This window comes from Fonsecaea monophora (assembly GCF_001642475.1).
Source record: "Fonsecaea monophora strain CBS 269.37 chromosome Unknown Scaff108, whole genome shotgun sequence".
In the NCBI taxonomy this organism is placed as follows: domain Eukaryota; kingdom Fungi; phylum Ascomycota; class Eurotiomycetes; order Chaetothyriales; family Herpotrichiellaceae; genus Fonsecaea; species Fonsecaea monophora.
In genome coordinates this window covers 49,402-70,242 of record NW_019174039.1, presented here as the reverse complement: position 1 = coordinate 70,242, position 20,841 = coordinate 49,402, and the positions used below count along the sequence as shown (strand labels likewise).

At 51.7% G+C, this 20,841-nt stretch overlaps 9 protein-coding genes across 9 annotated transcripts; 3 read left to right on the top strand and 6 right to left on the bottom strand.

The window, feature by feature from the left end:
* Window positions 1-235: 235 nt before the first annotated feature.
* AYO21_10031 (hypothetical protein) lies at window positions 236-2,246 on the bottom strand (the record flags this gene model as incomplete). The annotated part of the gene is made up of 8 exons (XM_022659956.1): window positions 236-509; window positions 568-748; window positions 803-837; window positions 912-1,092; window positions 1,154-1,436; window positions 1,503-1,662; window positions 1,725-2,009; window positions 2,086-2,246. 8 exons carry the CDS (start codon window positions 2,244-2,246, stop codon window positions 236-238), a joined length of 1,560 nt encoding a protein of 519 aa, XP_022507749.1.
* Window positions 2,247-2,477: 231 nt separating this feature from the next.
* Window positions 2,478-3,525, bottom strand: AYO21_10030 (hypothetical protein; the record flags this gene model as incomplete). Its single annotated transcript, XM_022659955.1, has 3 exons — window positions 2,478-2,887; window positions 2,954-3,147; window positions 3,209-3,525. 3 exons carry the CDS (start codon window positions 3,523-3,525, stop codon window positions 2,478-2,480), a joined length of 921 nt encoding a protein of 306 aa, XP_022507748.1.
* Window positions 3,526-3,862: 337 nt separating this feature from the next.
* AYO21_10029 (hypothetical protein) lies at window positions 3,863-4,345 on the bottom strand (the record flags this gene model as incomplete). Its single annotated transcript, XM_022659954.1, has 1 exon — window positions 3,863-4,345. The coding sequence occupies one exon, from the start codon at window positions 4,343-4,345 to the stop codon at window positions 3,863-3,865; it is 483 nt and encodes a 160-aa protein (XP_022507747.1).
* A 510-nt stretch (window positions 4,346-4,855) lies between these two features.
* Window positions 4,856-6,007, top strand: AYO21_10028 (hypothetical protein; the record flags this gene model as incomplete). Its single annotated transcript, XM_022659953.1, has 5 exons — window positions 4,856-5,003; window positions 5,061-5,227; window positions 5,285-5,529; window positions 5,585-5,648; window positions 5,801-6,007. The coding sequence occupies 5 exons, from the start codon at window positions 4,856-4,858 to the stop codon at window positions 6,005-6,007; spliced, it is 831 nt and encodes a 276-aa protein (XP_022507746.1).
* A 147-nt stretch (window positions 6,008-6,154) lies between these two features.
* AYO21_10027 (hypothetical protein) lies at window positions 6,155-7,219 on the bottom strand (the record flags this gene model as incomplete). The annotated part of the gene is made up of 1 exon (XM_022659952.1): window positions 6,155-7,219. One exon carries the CDS (start codon window positions 7,217-7,219, stop codon window positions 6,155-6,157), a length of 1,065 nt encoding a protein of 354 aa, XP_022507745.1.
* Window positions 7,220-8,474: 1,255 nt separating this feature from the next.
* AYO21_10026 (hypothetical protein) lies at window positions 8,475-11,445 on the top strand (the record flags this gene model as incomplete). Its single annotated transcript, XM_022659951.1, has 2 exons — window positions 8,475-9,238; window positions 9,300-11,445. The coding sequence occupies 2 exons, from the start codon at window positions 8,475-8,477 to the stop codon at window positions 11,443-11,445; spliced, it is 2,910 nt and encodes a 969-aa protein (XP_022507744.1).
* A 592-nt stretch (window positions 11,446-12,037) lies between these two features.
* AYO21_10025 (hypothetical protein) lies at window positions 12,038-15,080 on the bottom strand (the record flags this gene model as incomplete). The annotated part of the gene is made up of 14 exons (XM_022659950.1): window positions 12,038-12,205; window positions 12,330-12,396; window positions 12,475-12,756; window positions 12,871-12,928; window positions 13,183-13,225; window positions 13,286-13,469; window positions 13,561-13,660; window positions 13,740-13,863; window positions 13,926-14,104; window positions 14,217-14,372; window positions 14,442-14,533; window positions 14,608-14,692; window positions 14,748-14,820; window positions 14,925-15,080. 14 exons carry the CDS (start codon window positions 15,078-15,080, stop codon window positions 12,038-12,040), a joined length of 1,767 nt encoding a protein of 588 aa, XP_022507743.1.
* Window positions 15,081-15,701: 621 nt separating this feature from the next.
* On the top strand, window positions 15,702-16,529 carry AYO21_10024 (hypothetical protein; the record flags this gene model as incomplete). Its single annotated transcript, XM_022659949.1, has 2 exons — window positions 15,702-16,242; window positions 16,339-16,529. The coding sequence occupies 2 exons, from the start codon at window positions 15,702-15,704 to the stop codon at window positions 16,527-16,529; spliced, it is 732 nt and encodes a 243-aa protein (XP_022507742.1).
* Window positions 16,530-16,615: 86 nt separating this feature from the next.
* Window positions 16,616-17,902, bottom strand: AYO21_10023 (hypothetical protein; the record flags this gene model as incomplete). The annotated part of the gene is made up of 4 exons (XM_022659948.1): window positions 16,616-16,870; window positions 16,933-17,042; window positions 17,173-17,726; window positions 17,835-17,902. The coding sequence occupies 4 exons, from the start codon at window positions 17,900-17,902 to the stop codon at window positions 16,616-16,618; spliced, it is 987 nt and encodes a 328-aa protein (XP_022507741.1).
* Window positions 17,903-20,841: the final 2,939 nt, after the last annotated feature.

Sequence of the window (20,841 nt, the reverse complement as noted above, 5' to 3'; positions counted from 1 at the left end):
ATAGATGTTTCTTGGGCAGATTAGCGACGCTATACCTGAAGAAATTTGGGGTCAATACCATAGTGGATAGAGTCAGTGATGCTGGACACCGAAGATAGTCCGGGTCCGGGGAAAACGTCACGACAATCACTCGAGTCCGAATGTCTAGAGTTTTGTATGTCTCGACATGAGATTGCTCCAAGCTAATCCCTCCACCTACAGGTGTACTCTGACGCTACTCACAATGGACGAAACACTAGTCGTATTGACTCAAGAATTCCAATGCACCAGTCAGCTCCCGCCGAATCACCTCCCCGTGGAGTTCACTCCGAGGCTTGACCGACACTTCAAACTCCAAAGGCCGCACCAGGTTCGAGGAGGTGTAGGCGTTGACGTCGAGCGGCTTCTCCGGGATCTCTTTGAACTCGAAAGCCCAGAGTAATTTGGCCGTGACACGCCACATACTTCTCTCAGCCAGGTGAATGCCCGGACACATGCGGCGACCTGCTCCATATCCGTAATGGTGTAAACTTGAAAAGGTCAGCAAGGTCCAAATATAGCCGATGAAAACTGCGAGAAGGGTAAAACTTATCTCGTCCTTGCCAGTCAGGACCCACGGCGTAGTCACTCGCCAACTTGGTGTGGTTTTTGAATCGATCCGGATTGAAACGGTCATGGTCGGGAAACTCGTCGTCACTCTGGTGAATGGCCCAAGCGGCGAGCCAGACCGTGCTGTCTTTGGGGAAAAACATGCCCTCGTACCAGTCGTCTGAAGGAAATAAGTATTGAGGGCTCTAATACGGTGACTTCCTTTGCTACTCACCTTTGGCCAGTCGATGCGGGATCCCAAGATCAGATCTGTCGCGCAAGGGAGCGTTAGTACTCGGTACCTTGGCTAGAGCCAACGACTCATCATGATCGAGAAAACTTACGTTGGGCGCCATCTGAGGGCCTCTTTGATGATGCAGTTGATATAGGGTAATTTGTCAAAGTCGGAAAACAGTGGTGTTCGCTCGGTCCCACAAACTGCATCCAGTTCCTTTCTTGCCTTGATTTGAACTTCGGGAAACTTGGTCACGGCCAGGATGATTGTCAGAAGCATGTTTGCGGTAGCTAATTGTTGCGGTATTGTCAGCTCACATCCAAATCTCCTGTTTGAAAAGGAAGAACGCACTGTCTGCTCCAGCCTCGAGCAATTCCCCAAACAAGTTGTTGAACGCGTACTGCGACATGGGCCATCCGTCCTTCTCGTACTGGGCCAGCTTGACATCGATCATCGAGTCGCGAATATCGCCTCTTTGACGTCGCTCCTCAACCATCTGGCGCGCCCTGGACCACGTCGAGTCCATCAGGCCCCTGACGTGGATCGCCCTCTTTTTCCACTTTCCAGGAAGGTACCACAGAAATGGCAGCTGTTCGACCGGGGGATTCGCACCAGGCTCTATAGCGTCAAGCCACTAACAAAAAAAAAACCACCGTCAATTTGTGTGAATAGGTCTCATTCAAAAGTGACATGCGCCTACCTGATCAACGAACGAATAAAAGTCCTTGTAAAAGAACGAGTCGAAATCTTTGGCCCGAAATCCCCAAGCTAGGATGGCAGCAACCGATGAGGCGTAGAGACGAGCGTAGTCGAACGCCTGGTTCGGATGTTGGACGAGATTGTGCATGAACAAAATTGACCTGGGCGAGACTCATCAGTCGATCATATTTCTCGGCTCCCAAACCAGAGCGATGGATCATACTCTGCCTCTTGAACCTTGAAGTGCTTCTTGTCGAGATTCTGAGGATTGAGGTTTCTAGTGATGACGGAGCGCTTTTCTCTCCAGCCAGGGGTGGCTTGCTCAAAGGTCATATGGCATCCTCGACTCATGAATGTCGGTACGGCGAGGTATGGTCTTTCGGAGTAGATGCTGCCTTTCTGGTCGAGAAGCGAGTAGATGGCCTTGCGATCTGCCAACACAATCATGGTCGAGTTGAAGACTTTGAGCGAGTATATTTTGCCATATTCTTGAGCCCATTCGTGGAACCTGGGGGGAACAGTAGTGTGTTAGCCATGTAGTTATCTAGCTGAAATTCATGTCGTATACTATCGGTGCAACGAACTTCTTGCCCAAACCTGTCAGCGGGATTTGATGAGCGTTTCCCAGGATCGGTACAGTCGGTGGTCCTGGCGGAAGTCTACGGTCTCGTCGTCCGATTCTCAGCAACCTCCATATCCCGAGAACGAGGACGGCGGCGATGGCCAGACGCAAATAGCCAGTCATGATGGCAATTCGATTGTGACGTAAATGTCTTTCTGGTCAGAGATGACCCTATTTGAGCCTGTCCGAAGGGGAAAGACCTGGGAATCATTATATATGCACGCCAGCGACTGGAAGGAGAATGGGCTCGGTCGAATTTACACGGGAGCGGAGATAGTCCGGAGTGCTTTCATTGACTGGCTCTATTACGGTGCTATGGAATGCGAGGATCGACTCCCTAGGGTCGTTGCCATCTCAAGACAAGTCCAGGGGACGGACTGGGTCCACAGGCCCAGTACATGCTTCCCCAGTCGCGGCCGCTGTCTTGCCACTGTCGCATAGAATCATCTGACCGTTGATGGATGAAGACAGTCCTGAAGCCAAGAACAACTGCACATTGGCAATCTCGTCTGGGTCTTGAAGTCGGTTGTAATAGTACTCGGGCTTCTTCAACAGCCCTGCTCGGTCAAAAAACCACATGTGGTTTTGCTTCAGTTGCTCCTCGTCCTCTCCGCTCTGGTATTCACCTTGCTCGGCCTTTTGAGAATTGGTCAAGATGCCACTCTTGGTGAAGCCCGGAGCCACGCCATTCACACGAATGTTACTCGATGACAATTGAACCGAACCAGCGCTAATCAGACCGTGCAAGGCGGTTTTGGCGATAGCTATAACCGGTGCATTTCAGTCAGATGCCCATTCACATAGTCCCATCTGCCGCATTTTTCACTTACCGTATGGTAAATCGCTATATGAGCCGAGAAACCCAGCACACGAACCGGTGACCACAAAGACGCCCCCTGGCTGAGGCTTTTCCTTGGATGTCACCATCATGGCTTGACTGCCATATTTGATACCGAGAAAAGCTCCACGGGTCATGACATTGAGTTGACGATCGTAGTGACTCATCTCAGTGTCATTAAGGCTCCTAGGAGGGGCAAAAACGGATCAGTGATGCTGCTGCGAAAAGTGGCCCAAGTACTCATTACCTATAGTTGGCAAATCCAGCATTCGCAATGTAAAAGTCAAAGTGACCGTGTGCCTTGGTGATCTCCTTGACGACAGCCACAGTCTGCTCTTCACTCGAGACGTCGAGCAGTTTGCCCTCGATAATTGACGTGTATCCGGCCTTTTTGCATTCTTCCCGTAGGGACTCGATGGCACTGAGGTTCAAGTCGCACGCGTAGATGGCTTTGGCTCCCGCTGAGGCAAACTTCTTGACGCATTCTCTCCCGATACCATAGGGAGTTCCAGCTCCGGTGATCAATCCGACCTGACCCTCAAGTAATCCGGAATTAGACGACATGGCTAGTTTAACCAATGGTTGTAGAAGTTGCCAGCAGAAACACCCCTTTATCACTCTTAAGAGGGCTTTTGTAGTTTGCCAAGTTGGCATTGTATTAGAATCAACTGTCCGGACAAACTCACTACGACGCGCAATAATAAGGCATCATGTTCCCCGAAGTGAAGTGGCTCTCCACCCCGAATGGACTTTGCCGAAGATACGAAGCGGAATTACTGTGTATATATTTGTGCACACGGTATATCACTGACCAAAAGAAAAGCACTAGTCAGGATGGTATAGATAAATTTTCTATACCTAGGATATGCTAGACTCGACTTCCTCTCCTCTCCGGCTTCTGCTACGTAGCACCAAAGACTCCTTTCGTATCTTTGCCCTGCGCCCATATCTTCTTCAACCACATGTGTGAAATCCTCCACCCCTTTGCCGTCCGTTGGAATTCGAATCGATAAGGCCCGCCAAAGGCGTAGTTGATTTCGGGCTTTGATGTGTCGGGCGTTGCACAGAACCACAGATATGCGGTCCCCGTTGCCCGGTCTGAACCATCAACCACGAACTCCATATTGGTCATGGTGTGCTGAAGGCCGTCGAAGACTTGTTCGGCGCTGGCTGTTTTGGCGATGTTCTCCTTGCCGACGACGTCGCCCCAGGACTCGAAGGTCATGATGGCTCCATCGTCAATGTATGTATCGGCGTAGCCCTTCCAGTCTTTGGCGTCGGCAATTGTACAGTATCGATTGAGAAGTGTTTGGAGCTGCTGCCTGTCCTCGAGGAGCTTGAGACGGCATTCGAGTTGTGCTATTATGTCACTTTGGTCAGCCATGGCCGAATGGTTTTCGGGGGTGGCAATTGGGGGTTTTTGGGTGGTTGTTGTTGACAAAATGAATGCGATTGTGGCTTTTCCTAGTTTTTCACTTCTCAACCATGCGGTCTCATAATTCAATATATCTTTCCACGACGACTTGGAGATCGGTTTGCGAGCCGAGGCGTACGCATGGGGAATAAGACGAGAAGTTCCCAACGTGCGTCACCCGAACCACATACTCGCACTAGGATGTACATGTCAACGACCGAAGTCATTCCGATCAAGATTTCGGTCCTCCACATAAGGATTCCCAAAGCTTGAACTGCCGTCCCTGACTCGGCCCTACTTCCCGACTTTCAGAATGCGATTCGGACAAACTCTGCTGAGTACGGGGTACGTCTCGAGTTTCAGTTGGTGGTAGACAGCCTGGGGGCATAAGTTTAGCATACGATGATTTTTCCAGACACTAATATTTTTGATGGACAAAGCTTTCGTCCAACACCATAATACACATCTAAATTGGGTACAATGGGGATACAAGGCAAAGTGTTTGCCGTCACTGGCGCTGGTTCAGGAATTGGAAGAGCCACGGCGATCCGACTCGCAGAACTAGGGGCTATTGGCATCGCCATCAGCGACCTAGACCAGCCTGGCCTGATAGAGACGCAAAAGTCATGTATGCTTTTGCATGTCACCCTGAGGTGTTTGCATTGCTAATTGACGGAACGTGAAGGTAGCCAGTACTCAGCAGCAGAAGTCACGACCACCAGAGTCGATGCCAGCAATGCCGAACAGGTTGACTTGTGGCTCAAGGACACAGTAAAGCGCTTCCAAAGACTTGATGGAGCAGCAAACATCGCAGGTATTGCAGGCGGGGACGGTCAAAGCACCGAGTCCATTGTAAGTATAATGAATCTCTTGCGAAGCCTTGGTTGCTATGCTAACATGTCTGATTAGGACCAAGCAGCCTGGGACAAAATGCTGGCGGTCAACCTCACGGGCGTGATGATCTGTATGAGGGCCGAGCTCCCGCATCTTACCAGGCCAGGGGGGTCCATCGTCAACGTTTCGAGTACTTCGGGCCTGCGAGGTCTACCCAACAATGCAGCATACGCAGCGAGTAAGTTTGGTGTACTCGGCTTGACCGAATCTACGGCTGCGGAATACGGCAAGCAGGGAATTAGAGTCAATGCAGTTCTACCGTGTGTGACTGTGTCCCCAATCGTGCAGCACAAGTCTAATAACTTTTTGTCGCAGAGGTCCGATCGACACCAAGATCTTTCGTGAAGGTGAAGCAAAGGGACTTTTTAATGCCGACGTGGTAAGTGCCGGCACTTTGATGGGTCGTATGGGTCGAGCCGAAGAAGTGGCTAAAGTCATTGCTTTCTTGCTGAGCGATGATGCCTCGTATGTTACGGGGGGTGAGGAATACCTTCATTTTTCTACTTGCATCATTACTGATGACGGCCACAGCACGGTGGACAGTCGACGGCGGATATTCGGCATGCGGTTTCTACAGGGCAGGTTGAGGAGGTGCAACAACAACTTCTGCGACTTCAGAAAGACAATGAGATGGAGGATAAACTTCCCAAGCATGACACTGTACACAGCGTGTTCAATGACTATACCCAACCACGGACTACCATTTACGAGGTTTCAGATCCACCATATGCCAGGTAATCACAAGGACGGCATAGTAAATCCTTGAGCCCGTCAGAATCTGAGACAACTCCTTTTTTCTTTGTATTGGTGCAATGTAGTTCTCTTCTCGCCGCTACCGCTACAGCTACACAGTCACATCTTTCCTGTCACGGATCATGCCATGTACTAGTCAAACGTAATGACAGCTCTACCAATCAGTTTCCCATCTCGCAGAGCCTGATACGCTTCGGGTATCTTGTCGAATGAGAAGCGGTCGACGTCGATCCTGAGCTTCCCTATCGAAGCAAGATAGCACACCTCCTCCAGATCTCTGCGTGTCGACCCTAAGCTGATTGCAAACTCGCAGCTCGTGGCGATCTTGTTCCACCCAACCTCGACCGAGCCCATATCCATGCCCACCAGCACCACTCGACCCTGTGGCCTAGACAGTTCCATGGCCATCTTTAACGTCGAGTTGTTTCCCACAAAGTCGAGGATACCGTCGATTCCCTTGCCGCCCGTTTCGTCCAGAATTTCTTTCGTGGCATTCGGGCCCGCCTTGAACACACGTTTGGCTCCCAGATCTCGAGCAATCTGGATGCGGCTCTCGTTGGCATCGATCCCGTACACCTTGACCCCCATCAACAGCAGAAGAAATTGGATTGCGTAAGATCCCAGTCCTCCACACCCGATGACCAGCGCCGATGATCCGGGGCGCAGACGGTCCTTGATCGTGCCCACAGCGTGGTATGCCGTCACCCCAGCGTCGGTCAGTGGCGCGTACTTGACGGGATCCTCGTCACCAATGCTCACGAGCTGGTCGCGGGGGCAGATCATAAACTCTGCAAGACCGCCGTCGAAGCCAGTGCCACGGGTAATCTCGATCGCTCCACGCTTGTATGTTTGGCAGTGCTGCTCGATGCCCCGGATGCAGAATTCGCAGTGCGAGCAGTGCGGCATGTGGCGGACGGCGACTCCCTCGCCCACCTTCAAGTCGGTCACACCCTCTCCTAACACCTCAATCACCCCGGCGTTCTCATGCCCTAACGTGTAGGGAGCATCGATAGCTGACGCATATGGATCTGAGCCCGGTAACGAATCGACCATGTCGAGGTCGGACCGACAGAGGCCCGCAGCTTTCATCCGGATGAGTACTTCTCCCTCTTTTGGTGAGGGAACCGGCACTTCACAGTACTGCCCGGGTTTACCAAATTCCACCAGGCGGAAAGCCTTCATCGTTTTGCCAGGCATTTTTGTTGTTTTGTTTGTTAAATTTTTTCAAGAGAGGTTTCTGCTTATGTTTGTGTAAGGTTTTCACACTCTGTTTTGTCTAAGAATTCAACGAATATAGACACGTAAGTGGAAACTTGCATATCAACCTCAAGTTCCCAGGGAAGGCTACAAAGTGGTTTATTTCTACCCTGTGTCGATCCCATGCCTTGGACTCCGCCAAGATGCTGCACATGTCGGTGTTTGAAATCCAAGTCAAAGAGTACAGCACAACAACAGTACCATTACCCATGGTCTAGACAAAGATGCTAGAAAGAGTGCCGAAATTCGTCCGGCCATCTGGGGTTCATGAAGCGAAGATCCACTTCCCCAAAAGAAAGACCGACAGCTCCAATCAAGCCAAATTCCCCATCTTGATCAATAGGCGAAATGCCGCCGTACTTCCAACTTCGTTGACTCGAACTATGCTTAATGCCAGAAAACCGACGCCAAGTTGAGCATCTCAGAGAAGTTCGCATGCCAGACTTGAGCTTTAAAACGGCATGACTCCCCAGACGTTGGTGGTTGATTGCTTGGAGTATTGTCTTCACTTTCTGTGTCAATCCAGCGGGATATGCATCAATTCAAAGGTCATATTGCCAGACATTGCTGACACGACTTGTGCGATCAATCACGTTGCTTTGTCTGTGTACCATCTCAACCAGGCTATTCGATGGTACACAGAAACCGTGGGATTCTGCCAAAAACCATCTCCCTGGCATGAATGGAATTATCTTCCGAGGTAATGCCAAGAAAGAGAGCAAATGGAAAGAGCGGGAAGGACAAGACGCTGGTGACTGACTACCTCGACCCAGCGAGGTGGTTGCAGCCGAAGTTGGAGCGAAGTCTTTCCGCCAATGAGAGTCGACAAGATGTAATTAATTCTGTACCCTGCTTGCCTGCGCTCCGTCTCACGTCGTCTGGCGCATCCCAGATTGGTCGAGTCGGCCAGATCAAGCAAACAAGACCCTCGTATCCGCACCCTTTGGAATCCACCATGGATCTATACCCCGCCATCTTTTGCCGTCTGGCCCGGAATGACCCCCGGTGCGAGGGAGAGAGAGAATCTGAGATTGGAAAGCTGGGGAACCCCAGCGATCACTCAAGATGTGCCACTTCAACACCACCCCCACAGATTCTAGCGCAGATATTGTGCAATTCTCCTCTCTTTCAAATCATCTCGTCGATTTGACCATTCGAAACACACAGAACAGCCTCTTCCCTTGGATGCCTCACCATGGCCTCATTCCCTACATACGGAACCAGCGCGGGCTCAGGCTCTTCTGTATCCAACATTGCATGCTGCTCGTGCCGCCGGAGAAAGGTCAAGTGTACGCGGGAAATCCCTCAGTGCGGAATTTGTCTGCAAACAAATCAGGCCTGCGAATATCCCGCCAGTTCGACTCGGCCAGGACCAAAAATCGGAAGCACTCAGCAGGCGCGAAAGCGCAAACATGGGTCAATTGTTGAGGAGCAGCGGGAACAAGACTCTGCGACGGACAGGGTCCGTGGTGGCCAGGCTACGCAGCCTGAGCAGTCTGGACATGCTCAGGAGAAACAGGCCCAGCAACCAGCGCTCCGACTGACGCCGCCATCAGAACAGCAGCAGACGCGCCTGTTACCACAACCACAACCGCACCCGCCGCTGCAGTCGAATTCCCCTTCATCCGGGTCGCATGCGCAATCCCATCAACCAGAGCTGCAGCCTCGTCGCACACCAATGCCATCGCACATGCTGCCTCTTCCTCAGCCATCAGGGATGCCATTGGCGGCCACACTCTATCAAGCTTCATCGCCGTCGACTTCAGTGTCGAGCGGATTGTCTCGGCGTTCGCACGATATCCAGTCGCTCTCGTTTATCATGCACCCCTCGCACGAACGGCTGGCCGAGGATTCGTTGACTGACCCCAAAGTCATCGTAGATGACAGTTCAAGCGGGCAATCGACCCTCGAGTCCACCTGCCACGCGCTCGGTCTAGCGCAGGATGATTTGCAGACGCTGTAAGCTCCTCCTGGTCTCGCGCGCACGTCAAGATATCGTTTCTAACTTGGAAATGCCCAGGGTCGACGAATTTTTCGACACCTTCCCATCTTTCCAGCTCTTCCACCGCCCCACCTTTTGGGACAAGTTACAACAGATCAAGAGCAAAAACGAGCTTAACGCTCTGGTCGCCGCAATCCTCATCTTCGCCTTTCGAGATCAGGACGCCGGCCACGATCCCTGCATAGCGGCGGCAGCGGCCCTAATCAACCTCGATTCGACCAAGGACTTGTCCCAACACTTTGGAAATTTGGCCGAGCAGTTTGCCGAACGAGCCATGCTCGAGTATAGCGAACAAGGAGTGCCATTGTCGCTTCTGCAAGCCATGATTCTGATCAACCATTGGCAGCTGATCAGGTCAGTTCGAGGAAAGTCGTGGCGATATTTGGGCGTTTGTATCCGCTGCGCCTACGAAATGAATCTCCACGCGGTCGACAAAGGCGTAGAACCGCACGACAAGATCGATGACGTCGACCAATGGCGTGAAGATGAAGAAAAGCGGCGGGCATGGTGGGCAATATGGGAGATGGACGTTTTTGCAAGCGTAGTGCGCCGCTGTCCCACGGGCATTGACTGGTCTTGCAACGAAACATTTCTCCCGGCGCCCGACAAGAACTGGTTTTTGAACGAGCCGCAGGAAAGCTGCTACCTGGACCCGAACATCGTCCACCGATGGAAGAAGTTGAGATCATCGGGGAACAAGTCGTACAAAGCGTGGTTCCTTGTGGTTGACAGCATCGTCAAGGACGCGCAGAATGTGACCCAAGGGGACGACAATCATCTTCGCCCGATCAAGGCTCTCGAGAAATCCCGACAGGACAGGTACTACGACCCTACGCAGATCCAACTCGACCAGAATCGCCGAGTCCGAGAAGCGCGTGAAGGCTATAACAAGGTGAGCACTCTTCACAACGTGCTGGAGTGCGCCGTCGAAATGATGCCTGCCGAGCTTCGATACCGGAATCAATTTCTCAATTTCTCTCCTCGGGATTCCGAGTCCCCTGCCACCTCAACACGCCTGCTGCACCAAGAAATTTACACCATGCATATGGTGGTACAGCTAGCCCGGCTAATGATCTACAAATACTTTGTCTTTCGAGGTCAAATGAGCTGGATCCACCTCGAGACAGAACTCGCCAAGTTCAAAGAACATGCCGAGAGCGGACTTGCACCGCAGCGACAATTTGGCAGCACGGCGCCCAACAATGCCGCGAGACAGTGCTTTGTCCTGTATCTCCAGGCATCTCAGAGCGTCGTCAATATCATCCAGCGGACGCCCAGGGACCACTACAAGTTTGTGAATCCATTTTTGGCTAATACAATATGGCTGGCGACTGCGGTCCAGATTCTGAAGCGCGAATTGTTACAAACCGATAACTCGGAAAAGCAATTGACTGCATCCAATGCGGAGTTGCTCCGGATGACATACCTCCAGTTCGAAAGCTACTGGGGCATATCAAGCATGCTGGAGAAGAACCTCTCTGCGCTAGAGGTCGAGCTGAATAACACTCGGGACAGTTCGCGCAAGACGAGGTCCATCGAAAGAGACCTGGAACTGTCACCACGGCCATCTGTAGCACCATTGTCAAACTTTGGAGGATATGTCCCTTATGATGGTCCGCATCAGTGGCGTGAGCCTGGCATAGACGTCAGTCGACGTCGCCCCTCTCAAGCACGGCCCGCTTCTTCCAATCATGAAATCCCTCCACAGACGCTCACGCCCCCGATATCTGCTCGAGACAATGCACCTGATCAGGCGGGTACTGCGGCGTTGCACGAATCTTCTCATGAAGTCCACCACCGGAATAATAACAACAACGCCGCCACGACCATGACACAGCGCATACACACTCCTTCATCAGAAAATGGTCGGTCCATATTGCGTGACCCGAGGCGTTCGGACCAGAACGCAGTCGGCCAGATGCCGAGCACAACCTTTGCACCCGACAGTCAGTCAGCCAGCTATCATGTCCAAGCCAACAGAAGCCTTGAGCAAGATCCGTTCCTGACCGGCATACAAAATGACGCCATGATGTCGAATTCGCCAGGTCTTTTCAATTCGTTCAATTCCTTCTTTTCCCTTTACGACGGTGGCGCCACGTCCATGGGAGGCGCCGGCGAATTATCTGGCACTCTAGATAGCATGATGTCTGGCGCCTTTGTGTAAGCCATTGTCGTTCAATCAACCGAGTCGCGCTTGACTTTTTCGAGAAGCTGGTCTTAAGGCTGTTGTAGCCAACCAGCTGGTGTGACGAGATATGGGAAATTATGTGGGTGACAGGACGGACGAATGCCCACTTCACTTCATAGAGGTGGACAAGGAGAACAACAAGGGTTTTGGAAACCATCACTTGAGCTTGGCAGATGCCCTAGTAGAGTATAGTACATGGAATGAATGACCTTGTGAGCCTTTTGGCGCTCTAAGGGTTGACGAGTATTGAAACTTCCTCTCTCTGCCCAATCAATGCCTTGTTCAGCTCGTTATGGATATCTCTCCCTTTTTTTGGCCGTCCGAAACAATTGGTGCATTTGTTTTTATTCTAAATTTTCTCCTCATTCTTATAGACCACATGTCATAATGTCGAGCGGGCAGTACTCTCCAAGTGAGCGGCCGGGCGGCTGACAGACCGACCGTCCAACCGACCTACTTAGTGTGTAGTTCCATATATTTCCTTGTGGTTGCTTGCACGGGCGACAACAACAACAACAACAACAACTAGTCGGTATCGAGTAGCCTTTTGGAGGGGAGGGGAAATCAACTAATTCGTCTTGGTGTCCAACTCGTCGTCGTCTTCTTTCCCCACGACCGTTTTCCTTTCCATTTCCGTTTCCGTTTCCGCGACGGGTTCTTGTTCTTGTTCTTGTTGTTCTTGTTGTTGTTCCTTTTTCAGCTTGATGGCGACCGTGTCGTTGAGCTGGTGACTGAGCTGTATAGTTTTGTCGAAGGGTCATTAGTACACACTATCTACTCGGTGACTTGGAACAAGTAATAACCAAAAAAAAAAGATGTTGGAAGAGGGGGAAAAGAAAATAGTAGAAATCTTTACTTACGTCTTTGACAAAGATGGTGCAGATGAGAGAGACGGCGCCGAATGCGATGGACGAGAGCCAGACGTATCTGGTTTCGATGGTGTTAGCTCTTTTGCCTTCTTCTTCCTCTTCTTCTTCTCTCTGGGGATATGTAGAGACCACTTACCTAAACGACGCGACGTACGCAGACTTGACGGCGTGGCTGACCGCGACGCCAATCTCGGCCGTGTATCCCGGGACGTCGGTGACGGGGCCCCCCGTCGCGGTCAACATGGCCCCCAAGAGCTGATCGACCGACGAACTCGGCAGGCCGCTTCGCAGTGCCGCCGCGGCCACGTAGGCGGGGACCTTGTCGGCGCTCCTCGACGAGAAGATGGACGAGTAGACGGCCGTGCCGACGGCGCCTCCGCCGAACCGGAACAGCGACAGCATGCCCCCTGCGAAACCGCTGGACCGACGCCACAGGGGAGTTGTGTGTCAGTGAGGAGGTTTTTCGTTGATGTTTTGTGGACGACAACAGGAAAGGTGGAGAGAGCATATATCTCGTATGGGCGGGACTTACATGTATTTGTCCGGGACTGAAAACTGGATCAGGAGGACCGAGAGAGAGACAGATGATCCTAATGATGGAGAGTTAGGGACTCGGAAAAAACTTTGGTTATTCAACTCTTGGGTAGAGAGAGAGAGAGAGAGAGGAAGGGGGAAAAACATACCGAGCCCTACAGCTCCAAAAAAAGAGAATGCCAGTGCCATTGGTCGTTGGTTTTGATCTGTTATTGAGGTGTTTTCAGTACTGGCATATTCCTCGAGATTTTCCTTCCCGTCCAGCCTCGCCCGGACAAGGGTGATTGGACGCGGGATGTGGGTTACTTACTGGGTATAGCCATGAGGGCGATGAAGAGGAGCTGAACAAAGACCTGCAGCGGAGATCTCAGTCAAGAGCTCGAGATGGCACAAAGAAAAACGGTCAAACGTACCGCGATGATCAGCATTGGTCGGGGTTTTCGCAGCTTGGGAAGAGCCCAGAAGGTGGTCACCCCGCCAAATAAGCTGCCCGCTTGCAAGGGGATGTTGTAGACCCCGATCTTGATGTCGTCCGAGGGGTCGTTGACGTAGATCAGGGACAGGTAGAGGGGGAAGAAGGACAAGAGCGAGTAGTATCTGCGTGGGTTTTCGAAATCAGTTGAACATATCCTCCCCGTATCCCACACCAGCGGTGAGAGATTCTCACAAGCGGAAAAAGGTCACTTACAGCATGCCTCCCACGATGGTGACGATGAGAATCAGAGTAAAAGTCCGGATACGGCGGAAAAGATGAGGATGGAGGAGGGGATTTTCGGGCACAAAGGCCTCTGTCAAGGCGAGTGAATATCAGGAAAACGTGGTGACTTTGAAGAAGCAGGTCCTTCTTTTTCTGTTGGAAAAACTTACCATAGACTCCGAGCAGGGCAATCGCGACGATGCCAATGATCAACGTCGTCAACACGCGAACATCTGATATCGGGTATGTTCCACCCAGCCATGTGATGGCCAGTAGTAGGAGTGTAGGGCCCGTCTGCACCCACGAGTTTCAGTAACATTCCCTTCTCGAGTCAGAGGAAGAGTTCGCCAACTAACCATCAGTCCAAGGAGGCCAAACCAATCGAAGCCTCTGACCAGTGATCGATACGAGCTGAACCCGGCCAAGGGAGCTTGTGGATGATATAGAAAGAAGAGGGCGACGGTGCCGGCCACGTCCAGGGCGATGACAAGGTAATAAATGCTTCTCCAGGACCCATTCCTCACCATGGCATGAGCTGTGGTATTTTTATATTCTTGTTAGATTCTGTTTTTCTCTTCCTCGACCACAGAAAACCGAAGTGCAGCGACTGGCGAGAGTGACTCGCTTATGGACTGTGTTTTCCATACCTATCAAGGAACCAAAGACGGTAAAGACGCCGATCCCAGCATTGAAACAAGCCATGACAGCACCGCGTTGGTTGTGCGTCACCAATTCCGAAACGGCTGATAGACTGTTCTCGCTGGAGCCGATGTAGAGACCGACGAGAACGTTGGCGCCGATCACTGTTACAGCGTTGTCAGCTTGAGCCTTGAAGATGTGCATATACCATCAACAGAGTCTCGAGTGCTTACACTGGCTGATATTCTTGGACGTGACAGCCACGATGCATCCCACAATCCCAACGAGTCCGAATAGGATCGAATATCCTCGTCGTCCGGTGAGGCTATGTTTGATGTCCGTCAGTCTCCCGGCACACCGACCCCGGTAGGCGTCTTTGTAGACTCTTGTGCATCTTACTCAGTCACAGTCCCAGCAACTCCTACGCTGATGCTCGAGGCCAGAGCCAGACTTGACGCAAGCCATGTGTAGACGGGGCTTGGGCCTGGATTGAAGGGTAAGCAGTCGACATCCATGGAGGTATGGGGGGCCTCTCTCACCTATATCTTGATTTATATTTGCAATGACGGCCGAGATCATGACAATGGCCACGTTGGCCGCTGCATAATGAAACTAGATTTGTTGTTAGTAGGAATTCTCAGGTTAAGAAGACACGAGCCATGAATCAGATACAATCTCTCCCGTACACACACACTTGCGGGAGCTACAGGGCTTACCCAGAATGATATTATTGCGAGATATGTCGACAGGGAGATCTTGTGAGGGGCCGCTGGCTGTGGCGGCAACGTCTCTTTTGTCGAACAAATTGAGGAGGATTCAACCTGGACCGCCGTGCCTGCGTTTTCATCGTTGCCGTCAAGCTTGGACCCCATTTCTGTCAATGCCGAGTCGGAGCGAAAGCGGCGTCAAATCTCAAGAGGTTGTAATGATCAGGGGAGCGATAGCAAAGTGGAGGGTGAAGGAAGGGATTGATGGTCCGTAAGGCCACAGCCAAAACCGTGTGTACCTCCTTTGTATAAGCAACAACGCATCCTCTCCGTATAGGGGGCCGAGGTGCAGAATGAAAGCATTTGGCGACCCCGGAATTTCATGCGAATCCCCATAATCTGTCCCACACAATCCCCGGATCCTTGCACAGTTCCCATCCCATACCAAGTCGGTCGAACTGCAGCCAATGAGATGCGGGAATCAACCACAAGATTCGGAATCTATTGGCTTGGAGGGGAAATGTGTTGTCCACTTTACGACACACACGGACCCACACGTATGTGCCCGGTCAAGATCTCCACACTCTTGTTTCCTTGAGTATATTCCGAGAAAGAAGCTGGAATGTCCCCCAGACCACGAGAGATGAGGACTCCAATTCCGATTGGACCACAGGAGAAATCCTACCTACCCAGAGTAATTTCCTCCCTGAAAGGACACTTGGTGCGGACCGATAACAGACCTGACTCCCCGGGCCTACAGTATCTGCGGGACAAACCCATCTCGTCATGGCACTGTTGGCAAAGACAATCGCAATCACCGGGGCAGCGTCCGGCATCGGGCGCATGACCACCATCTGCCTCGCTGGACAGGGAGCGAATCTTTCCATCGCCGACCTGGACCTCGACAAGCTGCAAGAAGTGGCGGCCGAAGTGAAGCGACAGCATCCCGATTGCGCCGTCATGTGCACGGCGCTTGATGTCCGCCACGAACATGAGGTTGACGAGTGGATTCGCCAGACGGTGCAGAGGTTCGGCTTTCTGGACGGCGCCGTCAACCTCGCCGGCGTGCTGCGACAAGGCCTGGTGAGCGACTTTGCCCTCGACGACTGGCGGCTGGTGCTCGATGTCAACCTCACCGGGGTCTTTGTCTGCACCAAAGCCCAAATTCGATCCATGAATGACGGCGGCAGTATCGTCAACGCGTCCAGCAGGGCGGGACTCCACGGCACGGCCAATTACGCCGCCTACTGTGCCAGCAAGCACGGAGTCATTGGTCTGACGAAGGCTGTCGCACAGGAAGTCGGAGCAAAGGGGATCCGCGCCAACTGTATCTGCCCGTAAGAAATCTCACAGCTGATCACCTCTGGCCGAGCAAACATTTACCCCTCCTCCCCAGAGCGGAAAAAGAAACACTTGCTGACAGGTGGATCCATTCTTGCTAGAGGTGTCATTGACACCCCCATGACAGCCGCTTTTGAAGGCGTGCCCGCCGACCAGATCATCCAACGAAAAGGCCGACCGGACGAGATCGCCTTCCTCATAGCATATCTCCTTGGAGATCAAAGCAGGTTCATCACAGCCAGTACAATCACCATCGACGGCGGTTTGCCGTGATTTTGGCAGAGACACATATCATGTAGATCTTCAATTCAAAAGTACAGACTCTGGGTGACAAAATATCAGTCTTTGTACAGTTTCCCTCATTCCAGAGTATCGCCGTTCACTCGAACAAGGATTTTGATATGTTGGTCTTTGTTCTCCATCAGCTCTTTCAGACCCCTGTCCTCTACCTCACCCAGCGCGATCCTCCTGGTCACCAGTCGTTCAAGAGTCTTGGTGGAAATTAAGCCCTGGGAGATGGCTTCGATGACGGACGCAAACGTCCCGGACCGGTAGCATCCGTCTCCGGTGACGACGATTGCCTTTGAAATGATCTTGTTCATGTCGACCGAGACCTAACCGGGTGTCAGCTTCTAGCCTAGTGGCAATTAGAACTGCGACGTCGATCGACACTTACTTTGCTGTGAAACTGGCCAAAGGTATAGTACATGCCCCCTTTCCGGAGCAGATCTATCCCAAGGTCAAACGTGGATTGTGAATTGGCAGTGTCGAAGATGCAGCATGGACCTAGTCTTTAGTTAAGAAGACTCGGGTGTCAGCACACGAGCATTTTTTGAGGCCGTTGAATATCGTTACTTTCAACTTTGTAGAGCTCCAGGGGTCCTGACGGATGAACAATGAAATCCCGGTCACACACACCCTTGGAAGTAGTTTTCCAATTTCTCGCTCAGGGACGTGTCGTTGAAATCCACGACGACATCTGCGAGACTGAGGCTTTGGACCATCTTGTTGCGTGCCGCGGATCTGCCGATCATCAAGACCCGGAATTTGCCCACAGCTCGAAGGCACAGGGCGGTGGCAATCCCAATCATGCCGGTCCCGATAATGACCACTGAGGCATTGAGGTGGTTATCCAAGATGTGTTTTGAGTTTACGACGCCCTGCCATGCCACCGAAAGAGGCTCGACAAGCGCCCCCACCTGTAAAGATATGCTGGGTTCCAGCTTGTGGCATTTTCGAGCCGGTACCGACAGCCGCTCAATCATGCCACCCGTTTGAGTGAGGCCGAGTATCGACAGTCGTTCGCAATTGTTCTCGCGACCTTGAATGCACATGTGGCAGTCTCCATCTCCTCGGATCGGCTCAATCGACACGCGGTCGCCGCCTTTAAAGTCGGCAGCCACTGAAGGGTGAGCCTGGGTGACGATCGCCGAGAACTCGTGGCCGATGACCATGGGTAAATGCTGGTGACTGAGAGGGTGTGGATTCCCCGGCGATGGTGTATACAACTTTTCAGCACACCCTTGTCAGGAGACGAAGTCGGCCTACATTCGAGAGTCTCAAACCCGATAGACATACCGGTCCATGGGCATATTCTGCCACATCCCCTTGACATATTCCACACCAGGCCGGAGCCACCTCGACATGGTTCTCTGCCAACGCCGTATCTGGCAATGGCAACGTTTCAATTTTGACACATTTGTTTCCATGGAGACGTGCTGCCCTTGCCATCCGCATGTCGAGTAACTGAGTTGCTCCTTGTTGCTGTAGATTAAATAGCGTTTCGATGTAGAGAAGATGGTGGGTTTCGTAAGTGCCTTTGGGTGGTACATCTGACACAAGATTTAATGTATCCTGCGGGCGAATGGCTCTTTTCCATGTGGGTATCGTATTGAGCTACCCTACCAGGATCTCCTCCCGTACAGAGTGGGAACGAGATCAGACCGAGGCAGGCCGGAGATAAGTTGCAAGACAGTTTGGGTCTGAGTTCCATGAACAAGGGAATGGATGCTGCATATCGGGACAAACGACATTGGTGTATTCCCCGAATAGGCTAGGGCGAGCTTTTGAGCCCGTCCTCGCCGTCGCTAAGGTACTAGTCCTCTTCCCGTGTGGCAGGAGATTCTCCTTCTCTGGCGTGGGTACTTTTGCAAGGAGAGGATACCCATGCTTTGCTGAAACATAGCCGGTAGTCGATCGGGCGGTTGAGTAATTGATGTTCCCGTCGCTCTTTGACAGACCACAAAGGACAATGGGTCCTGGTATGAACACGAGAGACAATGACCGTATCCGGCGAGATGTCGTTCCCAACGAGCGAATCATACATGTCCCCTCTTAATTCCGTAATAACACATATCGATCTTCATCAAATACCGATCGGGCTAGTCGACGCGCTTTGAAGAAGACGGTGTCCATGTACCTCGTGTATCTCCCAATGTACGAGGTGCTTGGGCGTAAAGATTGGTTAGAGCTGGTACCATACACGGAAATACTGACAACAATGACCCTATCGACTTGGTCAAAGCGTACGCCAAATATGTCCAGGGGGGTTGACTGAGGACAAGGCTCTTCTTCAACACGACTCATTTTCACACAGCCTCATGCCGGCTAGGTTTGCTGGACCAGCCTTCTTGAAGCCGATTTTGTATCAGCGATTTGACACCGGTATACGTTAGTATGAAGACCAGAGACTATGCTGCATGCGATATTGCCAGGGTCTGTAAGGTGGTCGCCGCCACCGGCATCCAGATCTTGACCCTTCACTATACCAGTCGCTTGATGGCACTGTGAGCCAACCACAGGCTAAACAGCCCCTGACGGCGCTCCTGTTGGCTGACTGTGGAGCGGCTTGGCAGCTGTGGATTAATGTCCTGACTCAGCCTTTTCTTGGCTCTTCTGCTCTCAATCTTTCTATATTCATGTTCCAAAAATTTCACCACATTTTCATCTCGAGAACTATTCCACCGTGTGGAGGAATGTTCATCCGGGCCTTCATGGCGCAGGGGTAACGGTAAGTGCTCCAGAAACACTCTTGGGAAGTATCAATCCTAATAGGAATGTTCAGCGTCGCACTTGTAATGCGTAAACGCAATATATGCGAAGATCACAAGTTCGAATCTTGTTGGAGGCAAACAGGGGGGGTCTTCACCCTTGATTTTTTTATGAATTCTTATCGATTACAGCTCCTGCGACAGCCGGAGTCCCTTTTATCTTATTTTTTTCTATCGAGGGGCGTGTGTGGAGAGGGAGAGGGAGAGCGCGAGGTGGTTGCCAAGAATAGACGTTCTATATCAGGGCAACGGCACTCAACTCACTCAATTGGCTAGGGCACAAGGTGTTACGACGTTCACACATTACTTCTCAAGGTTAGTTAAAACTATTTAGGGATGAGGGGTTAGGAAAGATACTTCATGTAGCTTAGTGTGGTGCGAGGACAAGAAGGTCCAAATGCAGTCTATGAACTTACCCATTGTCAATACAAACGGCTGGGTTTGAGAAGTCAAAGGGCGATATGCCCAGCCCAAGGGTCACTGAGCACCACCAGCCAAAAGCATGACATTTTCATCAAAGTGCACCAACAATATTTGCAGCTTAAGATCCGTCAGGAACGCCGCTCGCGTTGAGTGATCCGCAGTTGTAAATCCACGCGCAAGAGCTCCTACAGAGCACCGGTATCTGAACCGAACAAGTGCAGCTATTGCAGGTGCGGACTGTCAGGTTCGTCAGCTGCGAAACCCTACCGAGCTGTTGTGGTGACAATCCTAAGATTTTGCGCAAATCGGTCGACCCTATTGAGTTGTGACTCTCCGATTGCCAGGCATACAACGGCAAGCGATCCTGTGCCACCGTCCAACAACTTGAAGAGGTGGCAAGATCGTTTCCATTGATTCTCCGGCAGATTCTGGCCCAACTTTCATGTACGGGCAAGTTGGAAGAAATTGTCGAGTATGGGACCCATTGAAAGTCGGGCTTTAAACCAGCTCCGACTAAGATGCGTATAATCATGAGTACCTTCTACCTGAAGAATGGATGGTTGACCCCAGATGCTGCCGAATTTGACGATGCTGCTGACGGTCCTGGGCTCGGGTGAGAAACCCTGCCGCCCTCGAAATGTCGAGACGCTGGCGAAGGGAGCATATTTGTCAATGGTGCTTCTGATTTCCACTTGCAGAGTGTGAGCCTGGATCGGAACCTGAACATGGTGTGAGAGAATTCTGCACTTCTCGAGACGGACTGCGACGCAGTGTTTTGGCCACGAGGAGATGGGAGAACATATAAGTTCAATTGCAGTGTTCACGACATCTGCAGTCCGCACGCGAGCTAGACAAGAGACAACATATTGTCGGCATCTTCACCGATGCAGCTCGCATTTTCGGGCATTTTCTCAAAAGTGTCAAGACGATAGCTTGATGTTGGTATCGAAGGTGCTCCGTGCTCGATCTGGATATCGAAACTTAGCTGAGGGTAAGTGGAGGTGGTCAAGGGTTGCAAGTTGAGACATCGTTGCTCTGGACGGAGGTTAGAATACGTCGTACAACCATTGAAACCTTTGTACGACTCAAGTCTGGCCAAGTGCGCCGTGGAG